Here is a 10,136-nt window from a genome sequence, read left to right on the forward strand (position 1 = left end):
GAGTGTATAACAGAGCTCCACAGTAATAATACTCCCAGTAATGTGAGTGTATAACAGAGCTCCACAGCAATAATACTCCCAGTAATGTGTCTGAGTGTATAACAGAGCTCCACAGTAATAATACTCCCAGTAATGTGAGTGTATAACAGAGCTCCACAGTAATAATACTCCCAGTAATGTGAGTGTATAACAGAGCTCCACAGCAATAATACTCCCAGTAATGTGTCTGAGTGTATAACAGAGCTCCACAGTAATAATACTCCCAGTAATGTGAGTGTATAACAGAGCTCCACAGCAATAATACTCCCAGTAATGTGTCTGAGTGTATAACAGAGCTCCACAGCAATAATACTCCCAGCAATGTGTCTTTAGACTACAATAAATGGGTTTAGAAATCAGTCTGTGTAAATGAGATACATTGTTCTAAATTGCATTTTAGCTGCACAAATTGCTATTAGTAAGCTCACCTATATTTGTCAAAACAGCCCTGCCTCTGGCCCCACCCTCACTCTCACCCCTAACATTGTCCTTCTTTGTCTATCCAACATTTTTAGAATGCTGTCCGTGAGTGGTTTACTGGATTTGTATCTCTTCCTGAGTTGTGTTTCAAAACTGTTGTATACAAATACAAACTCCAAGGAATCCATGATTAAAATGAAATAATTGGGCAACAATGTGATTCTTTGTTGAACTTATTTCCATATGCCTACCCAGAATCCCTTGCAGTAGTAAAATCACTGCAAATTTGAGATTTTTCTGAAAAAAAGCAAGTCTTATGGCTTGACTGGTGTGTGTGCAGATCTGTGTTTAACAATGTATTGACTAACATTTTTGGAGGTATGCAAGGTTTGTCAAGAACTGGTTATATAAACTAAAATACTGTGACCAATTCTTAGCCATATCAGCGTGCTAAGTGCTGGGCTGTGAGCTATAGAAATAAACCTTAATACCTGCACCAGTTCTCTTGATCTGCTAAGAAGTAATTAACAAAGGGTCACTACCTACTACTAATGCTACTAAGAATCACCATGGAAACCAATAGAATGAAGGAAAACATTGCATTCTTTTAGAACTTTTTAAAGAAGGTTAAAAAATACAAAGAAACTTTTAAAAAAAATATTTATTACAACGTACTTACAAATTGAACAATAATTATTTTTTAACATATTTACACAATAGTGTTTTCGGTAATTTTTTTTCAGCAAATGCCTACTGTCATTATGTACAACGTATCACAGATACAAAAGTCAAACAACCGTGTAGCTGTTAGTGCAAAAGAGGCCGCGGGTCCTCTTGGTTTAGCTCACGATTTACTTTGTGACAGTTTTGCCAACAGTTATTCACATTACAAATCTCTGCTCTACAAATTTTATCTCTCAATGTACAACAATAACAAAAATAAGAAATAAAATGGAGGGGGGAAAAAAAAAAACGTATCTGTCATTTGCAGTTCCTCTCATGCATAATTTTGAAAAGAAAAAAAAAAACACTTAAACCTGCCTTCTTAAAGACATTTTCGTTAATAGGTACTAGAGCATTTTTGTTTAATTTTTGCAGATACCTCATGAAGGGGAAGTAGGAGGGGCTAAATGATGCTCCACCTGATTTGCGTGAGTTTCAAAAGTAATTTATAAGGGAAAATAATTGATTACCTATAAAAATGTAAGAGTTTTTTTAACGCAATCATTATAGAATGTTGAGCCATGCAACAATATATATGATTTATACGCCTAAAACAAGCGTTCAAATGACAGGCTGAGCCGTCACACATATGCATATCTCTGTTTTGGTCCTAAAGCTGTGTACAAAACAGCAGGGTGGTCCAAAAGGAACCATAATATTGTGTGCTCTCATTTGCATGTCGTTGCATGGTATTCTGGGAGTGTGGCAGAAATTCTCTACTCTCCAAAAAGTGTTGTTTCCCTTATTTTGTAATAATGGACACCATTTTATATCTGAGATATAATGACTACACGGGAAACATTATATTGTTACCAAATTAAATTGTGAACATCTAACAACCTTACTTTTATTGCAATGAAGTAAAATAAATTGTCTGACTGTTATTGGACAAATCTCCTCCAATGACAGTAATTGCAAGTCTTGTTCTTTTTATTTTATTTTATTTTTTAATTATTACCAACCACTGTACTAACACAATTAATGCAGAACAGCTTTCTAAAATCCATGCTAAATCACAGGGACATTTTCTTTTTTAAGGTCAGTCTAGATTTCATTTCCAAGATCTTTGTTTAACTATGAGAAATAGGGAAATAGATTGGCTCCAAAACATTTGGCAATTGCAGGAAAACCAAATTTCACTAGAATTTTAGCACCATGACCACAATGCAACCATATATTGCAATTTCATATGACTCGTAGAGTTAATGTGTTATAAAACAGATACCGGTATGTAATAATTATTTTGATTTAGAACAGGACATTTTATATTTAACCAATCCTACATTAAGAAAATGACCCAGTGAAAAATAAATCAGCTACAGAAGGAGTATTTCAAGAAACACCATAAAAGTTTGACCCTCCGAAGGACAATGCAGGGGTGCAATGTTTACTGCTTTTGGTAGTCACAAAATGTTAGGGTTAATCAGCATTGAGACTATCACAATGTCAAATTATACTAATACAGTCCATTTCATTTTGATCTCACATTTGAATGAATGAATGAAACTCAAATTGTTACTGTGGCGATTTTTTCTCTTTTTTTTGGAAAAAAAATGAAATTGAAAATCTTAATTTGAAGAAAAGCAAAAAATTTTCCCCAGAGCTCTTGCAAACTGGATAATTATTGGCAAAGTCAGTAGGGTGCATAATAAAATTGGCAAATACAGCAAGGCCTCGGCACCATGAGGTCAACATTTGTAGTTTTTTTTGTTTCAGTCCCAAGACCAATCTGCCACATAGGTACAGTCAATGGGGACATAGAATTCCTGGAAGCGGGGATGAGGACTAGCAGAAGAAGGAATCTATATCATCATAGTTTTGGGGTATATCGGGTACGAGCTGGTCCGTACTGCTAGTGTTCGGATCTGCGTATCCTGGCTGAGATGCTGCTTCAAACCAGGGGTGTAATAAAATCTCTTCTGCAGTGAGTCGTTCGGAAGGCTCCTTCCTCAGAAGGCTGCGTATAAGGCACCTGGCTTTGGGAGATATGTGATCTGGAATACAGTACTGTCCACGGCGGATTTTAGAAAACAGCGTGCTCGGGTCTGCATCATGGAATGGGTAGCGTCCCACCAAAAGCGTGAATAGCATCACGCCTAAGCTCCACACATCTGCTGATCTCCCAGAATAAGTTCCAGTGGTGTTCAAGATTTCAGGGCTGACGTAAGCTGGGCAACCATGTTTGTCCGACAAAGCGTCATCATCGCCTTTCATGATGTGAGAGTCCTCGAGACTTTCTACTCTCAGCCGAGTCCTGGAATAAAAAGAATGACTAGGTCAGTTTATTGAGGAAAAAAAAATAACGTAAAGTGTTTTTTAGAACATAAAAGAAATGCATTGCTGGAAATCAGTTAAGAGAGTTTTTTTCATTAGACATATTTATGTATGTGCAGAGATCGAGTCACATTTGGAGGAATGCAACTGATGGACCTGGATGTCTTATACCAGAAGCCTCTAGTGGTCATATCAGGAACTGCATCTTCAGCTGGATTCCTCTGCCAACACAAATTCTTAAAATATTCACGACTAGGAGAACGTCATTAATTGGGGGGTGCTGACTACAGCGATTCTCATTCACATTATTGGAATGAATGCCGAAATTATTTGTTTTCCATCTCAGTGAAACCGATAGTAATACATTCTGGCCTATTTGTAATCAAAGTTTTGTTTCCAAAAATATTTCTCTGCCTAGTGGAATAAATTGGATTTTAAGCAGAGAGTTAGGAATGGGATTTCCTTCCGTTAAGGTTTTAAGGTTAATGCTCAAGTTAATTTTTTTAATATAAATATATATATGTATATATATATATTTATATATATTGGGATATTAGGCTGGACAAATTTTTTTTATTTTTTTTCAATGTAAACTTTTTTTTTTTTTAATGGAAACTTAAATAAAACTGCATTGTTATTCTAGAGAGCCACGGTTGCAAGTTGCTAACAATCTTAATAACAAACAAAAGTATTTTATTTTTCTTCCACGTCTTGGTAAATTTGCCCCTTTCTCTATTTTCCTGATGTCCTCAGCCTGACCTCTTGTTCTGCAAAGTGCCTACGGTTCAGCAAACGGAAAATATTACTCAAACTCCACACCACTGTTTGGCAGCCACTAGCGGCTGTCAGACTCAAAACTTGCACCTGTGCCTGTATCACACTACATACCCGTCACGAATGGCTTAGCCCACGGTGGACAAATGTGACGCGTTCGGCATTATTATTAGCATTGCAATGTCAAGTTTCAAAATTAGTGAGCTGTCTGTCTGCAACGTGACTCTTTCGACAGCAACTGACTCCACTGTTAGTCAACTCACAATCAAATATTTCCACACATCCCTGCAGGGGCCGAGGCAGCATCTGTAATGCTCTGGTTAGGCATCGCTCCACTCGGGTATATAGTTATTATTGTTATTTTTATATCATGCATCTGGCACGCCGTTCGGATTTAAACTCCAAAAACAGCTCCAAAACCGCAAGCCTTACATAGATCCAATCGTCCTGCCCCAAATATAACCAGCCCTTTCCCTTCAGTGAAGGGACTTCGCACTTATCTCAGTCAGTTCACATACCAAGGGCATTGCATTAGCAAATATCTCATCCACAAGAAAACAGAAACGGCTCCTGGCAAGGCTAATCTTGCTGCACTTTACACAGAAGAGCAAATGTTGTCATTGCTATGTGCAGACCCATTAATCCCAGAGCTCTGGTAGATTACATCCAAAATATGCAAAGGTCTGTAGGTCGAGCGCAAGAGAAAGACGGTAAAATAAAAAAGCGAAGTATTTACACAGTTTAACCAGCCACATTCACCTTTACCGTGACATTCAGACATTTGTAGAGCAATGTGTAACTCAAGGAAGGCATGCACACGGTTATGCAAAATTATGTCATGCTAAAAGAGAAGACAGTCGTAAAGTGTCTATCAACACTGGCATTTAACATCCTGTGTTAGCTGAAAATTGCAGCAGGTCCAATATTTATAAAACAGCATGTTATCTAGGCCACGCATGGTTTAAAACGTTAATAGCCCTGGAAATATTCTATTTCTCAAAGTCAATAAAACTTATTTTAAAAATCCTTATATCAGGCATTATTGCAATACTTGCCACCATCAACCAGGACCGGTCCTTAAAGTCTAGGCTAGCAATCTGCAGGGCAGTGCTGGTACAAGGTTGGCACTACAGATGTTTGTTAGCTACAAAATGTCAAGACTGAATGTAATGGTTTTTGTTACATAAAGCAATCTCTCACCTCTCTTTATCTGAGAACACAAACTTTCTCAGCTTGAGATCTCCTAAGACAACCGCATGTTGGTGGCAATGGGACACAGCAGAGATGATTTGTTTGAATAACTTGGCCGCCTCTTCTTCTCCCAGGCGTTTGCAGCTCCGAACGTAAGAGTGCATGTCACCATAGTCCTTTTCGAAAAACACGTAGACTTTGCTCTCCCCTTGAATAACTTCCGCTACCCCTGTGATGTTTGGGTGGCAGGGCAACTGGACGTAAGCTTCGATCTGTTTCTGGTAGTGTTTTAATGAAAAGACCTAGAAAGGCAACGACAGGAAAAACAACAGAATTATTTAAAATTCCTGAAATGTATGCAGCACCAAAAGTTCTAACAGAGACTGAGCTTTAATATGTGTAGAGTGTCAAGATTTAGAGAACAAACTGGGGAGAAAGAAAAAAATTCTACCATTATCCCAGTGGCGATAAAAATACTTGTATCCAATAAAAATATAGAATCTCCGGTGGGTATAATATAAAAGTTTGGTAAAGTTATTATCTTGGTTAATAGCAACTGGAGCTGTGCTGCTTTAAGAAAGAGATTCCTAAAAAGTGCTCCCCCCTACTGTAGGATAAGGCACACCATATTACATACATTTAATATAGCTGTAAACATTTAATAAACAGCTATTACTATAACAAACAGGATGTACCACAAGAGACATTATGTATCAGTAAAAAGGAGGCTCCTTGTTTTTAATGGGATGATCAGAGATTACCAGTGTTTTGTGGGAAACCAGCAGCAACCAAGGGAAATAGAATCACTATTGGGAATTATCCAAAACTCCCTATGGCATGCCTAAGACTGAAAGCAGTAGAAATAAGTGTTCAGTATTCCACATCTTTCAGCGCCTACCAGGCTAGGCTCAACATTGACGTAATTTGTCAAGCCACACTAAGATATACAATTGGTAAAAGAATGTGTGATAGAAATTCTAATACAGAATAAACAGAGGGCCCCCCAGACTGAACCCTGCAGCTACCATCACTTGTTACCTGATTTCAAAGCAAAAAAAAAAAGTAAAAATATAAATAAATAAAAAACTAAATTAGAAAATAATAAAGTGGGGAGACAGACTGAGCTTGGAATGTTTTGAATATGCCAACACTGCAAGAATTAGCATGTGACTGCTTTTTAGCTTGATAAATTCAACGATTAGACTAATGAGATTGCAAATTCTTTGTGTTAGCACTCAGGCAGAAAAGAGCTGTTTAAACCCAGCAGGTCATGACTATTGTTATTAGAGGTGAGTGACCATAGAAGCAGGGACACAGCAATGTGTGTGTGGGGGGGGGGGGGGGGGGGGGAGGGGAGCTGGCAGGGGGCACTAATACCACATATATGTACATCACTTGACAGTTACATGGGGAGAAATAAATTGGCAGAGAATCTGGCTGCCTCAGCTGCCCTGTGTATATAAAAGTCCTATTACATTGTGTGCCCTAAGAAGGTAATGGGGTCTTAATGGATACTGTGAGGGGGAGGGGGTGCAGAGACAATAGGGTCTACTCTATTTGAAGAGCACAGGTATAAAGGTGATACATTGTTTTTATTCATGAAGGATCCCTAGAGCCAGTGCAGGAAACAATTAGCCAGGTCCCCAGAGAGTATTAACAGGATATATGTATACATCACCCCACTCCAATAAAAATAAAAGGTTCCACCAAACTATACCCCCAAATTGCAGAGGAGGCCGACAATTACTCCCATATCCCCCAAAAGTGTAAAATCATTCCAAACAGCAGAGATTTAGCCATCTAAGAGAAGGTTTACAATCACACAAAACAGTCCATTGTGAATGAATGTGAAACACCCCTAATGAGTTAGTGAGGGGGACAGCACCCCAATATCCATATAATGCAGAGCAGGAGATAGGTACCCCATAGTAAGTGCAGGGGTCAGTATTTGTGGGCGCAGGAAGCAGGCACCCCAGTGAGTAGGTAGGTAAGTACAGCATATAGGTAGGTAGAGGGGGCACCCTCATGGCCTGGGCTCACCTTGCATTGCAGCTCCTCTCCCGTGTGCAGGTTCAGGGCTCTGGAGACATGTTCCCGGTCCCCAGCTGGTAGCAGCAGGTAGTTCCCAAGACAGGTAGGTCCTTGGTGTTGAGGGGTCCCACTGTGGGGGGTTGGGGGGTGAGGGGATCCAGGGGAGGGCAGTAAGCCACTGTCCGGGGGGGTCTCGCTGAGCCTGAGGCATTTAGCCGGAGGCTCATCACTCTCCAGTCTCTTGAAGCGGGGTCTACAGGGGGCCAACCTAGGGGCCCCTAACCGGCTCTCCCTCTGCACGTTGGCAATCATTGGTAAACCCACAGGCAACAAAGGAAACAAGCCTTCACAAAGCAGCAGCAGCAGACATCCACCAGTGCCAGGTCCCAGAGTCCAGGTTAGGTCAGTGCAGGCAGCATGCAATGTCACCTGGAGCAGAGTTTAAATCCCCTAGGACACCTGGCGCAGAGAGAGTTTAAATCCCCCCTGCACGTGGCTCTGCTCCCTTTCTTGTCCAGTCTCTGCAGGGCAGGGGGTCCTGGGGGTGAGACTAGTGCATGCAGCTGCTGTGAGCTCCACACTGCATTTGGTTTCTCTGAGCTCTGTGATCACACACAGTATTACACACTGTACCCACCCCTCCTGTGACTCACTGTGTGTGTATTGTATGGATGTGCTGCTAGAGCCATCCCCCAGGGGTTGTGCAATCATACACCATCACATCATCACCATTAAATGACAGACTGAGCTGTATTTATTCACAAAAAGGTCATGGGGAGGGGTGGAGCCCTGCTCTGACACACACAGGCACACATACTTTCCTAGGGGCCACAGCCCACAGCCAGAGGGGCCCAAAACTCTGCTGTATTGCATCATTCTGTGCACAGCTCTCCTGCTAGGTGCTGTTGCTATCATTTGCATCATGCACTGGCATTGGAAGGGTTTAAAATCCTTGGAGTTCCAGAATGGAATGTCACAGTGCAACATGTTGCAAACACTCACAGCACAATCTGTTAGAAAAAGACACTTTGTTTGCAAAAAAAAAAACAGCGAAATGCATTGGGTTCTTTCTAATTATACAAAACTTTCCTGATGATGCAGTTCTGGTAGAGAGTAAGCTGCAGACTGCTTTATACAGAACCATCAGCATTTAAACTGGTTTGACTCTGGTAGAATTTAAACAATGTATAGTGATAAACTTTAATCATACTGACATCAATTCTTCTCCCTTATATGCTATACATAGGTGTCAGCCTCTCCATGGAACCCACAATAAATTATTAAAAAGGAGAATATTGGCACATTCTTTAACCCCTAATTTTCTGACAAATTCCGTGATCTCTTGTCGTGAGATGGAAAAATACTTGAAAAAAAAAAAAAACTATCCCAGATCAAATTACTGATTTGAAAACGATTTACAAGTGATTTGTAAATCGTCTACAAGTTACTGTTTAGTAAATAGCCCCCTTCCATGTGCTGAGTTTCAATTTAACAGAGGAGTGTTACCGTGGTTCTCCAGAAGGGGGGGTGCGAGATCACTGATGCTCAGCTGTTCTCTCAGTTCAATTGTGATCTATTATTTTTGTTTTAACATTTGAATTATTTATTTATTCACTTATTTACTTACAAAATAAATGGGTAAATATGACAGCTGTGAATTCCTGTCCACTTACAGTGCTGATCTTTGTTTTATAATAAATTAATCTAAGTAGCCTTTAATATTAGTAACAATGCTAAACAAGACAGGGGACAACTTTATATGAAAATGTTTTGTAATTAAAAAAAATATTTAAATTTGCTATTGTGTTTGGGTGAATGACATATATAGAATGTAATAGAAAATAACAGCAGCATTTCCTCTGGACTGTATTTACATCGGGGCTAAACTTGCTATTCCAAAGTTGAGATCAAATATTTGTCACTTTTTATTTTTCATTAGTGAATTGTAATTAACAAACTCATAGTTGAATAATATTTTTTTTTGCTGGTTTATGCTGTGTTTTTTGCTGATTTATGCTGTGTACTTGTACATGTGTATAGTTTATCTCCTTTAACACCAACGATAATTCGCTTGTAAGAATTTAGTTTAAAAGGCTGTAAATCAAATTGAAATAGTACAGATATTTACTAAGAGAAATTGTACAGATATTTACTAAGCTGTATAGAACTGCCATTACTGGATAAGCAGGCCATTCCTTGCTGCAGGGGGTATTTGGGATCTAAATTGCAAAGGATGCACGACTTGCCTTTAGTCCTTAGGGAGTTCAGAGTTATTTATTATTAACTAAATCATTAAATAAATAAAATGTTATTATTATTACTGGCAATTATAAGGCACCAACAAATTCTGCAGCGCTGTACAATTGAGGGAGAAGGCGGTAAAATATACACAGACTAATGCAAAATAAAGGTAAATAGGGCGCAGCCTGTGAACTGATATCTAACCATTAACGTTATTTTATACAAAGTACTTAGCTGGATAGCTATGAGCTTACTGTCTAAAGAAAACTGTATTGCAATACATGGACGTATGAAATCAGCTCAAAGTGCATTATTATTATTATTATGATTTTATTTACATAGCGCCAACAAATTCCGTAGCGCTGTACATAACTGAAATGTATGGGACCTGCATGAATGTATAGATATTGCATGGTCTATGGTCAGAGAGAACGGAGTTTTTG

The 10,136-nt window shown here is 39.1% G+C and overlaps 1 protein-coding gene across 1 annotated transcript; it reads right to left on the minus strand.

Moving 5' to 3' along the window:
* Window positions 1-1,109: 1,109 nt before the first annotated feature.
* Window positions 1,110-8,149, minus strand: TRIB1 (tribbles pseudokinase 1). The gene is made up of 3 exons (XM_063451067.1): window positions 7,462-8,149; window positions 5,431-5,723; window positions 1,110-3,436 (listed from the first exon to the last, which is right to left on the minus strand). The coding sequence occupies exons 1-3, from the start codon at window positions 7,762-7,764 to the stop codon at window positions 2,968-2,970; spliced, it is 1,065 nt and encodes a 354-aa protein (XP_063307137.1). The 5' UTR covers window positions 7,765-8,149; the 3' UTR covers window positions 1,110-2,967.
* Window positions 8,150-10,136: the final 1,987 nt, after the last annotated feature.

This window comes from Pelobates fuscus, chromosome 4, assembly GCF_036172605.1.
Source record: "Pelobates fuscus isolate aPelFus1 chromosome 4, aPelFus1.pri, whole genome shotgun sequence".
In the NCBI taxonomy this organism is placed as follows: domain Eukaryota; kingdom Metazoa; phylum Chordata; class Amphibia; order Anura; family Pelobatidae; genus Pelobates; species Pelobates fuscus.

Coding starts and splice junctions, on each gene's coding strand:
- TRIB1 (XM_063451067.1), bottom strand. CDS start 7,764: ATGATTGCCAACGTGCAGAGGGAGAGCCGGTTAGGGGCCCCTAGGTTG. Junction 5,724..7,461: donor GAGAGGAGCTGCAATGCAAG/GTGAGCCCAGGC, acceptor TTGCCTTTCTAG/GTCTTTTCATTAAAACACTA. Junction 3,437..5,430: donor GTGTTCTCAGATAAAGAGAG/GTGAGAGATTGC, acceptor TTTTTATTCCAG/GACTCGGCTGAGAGTAGAAA.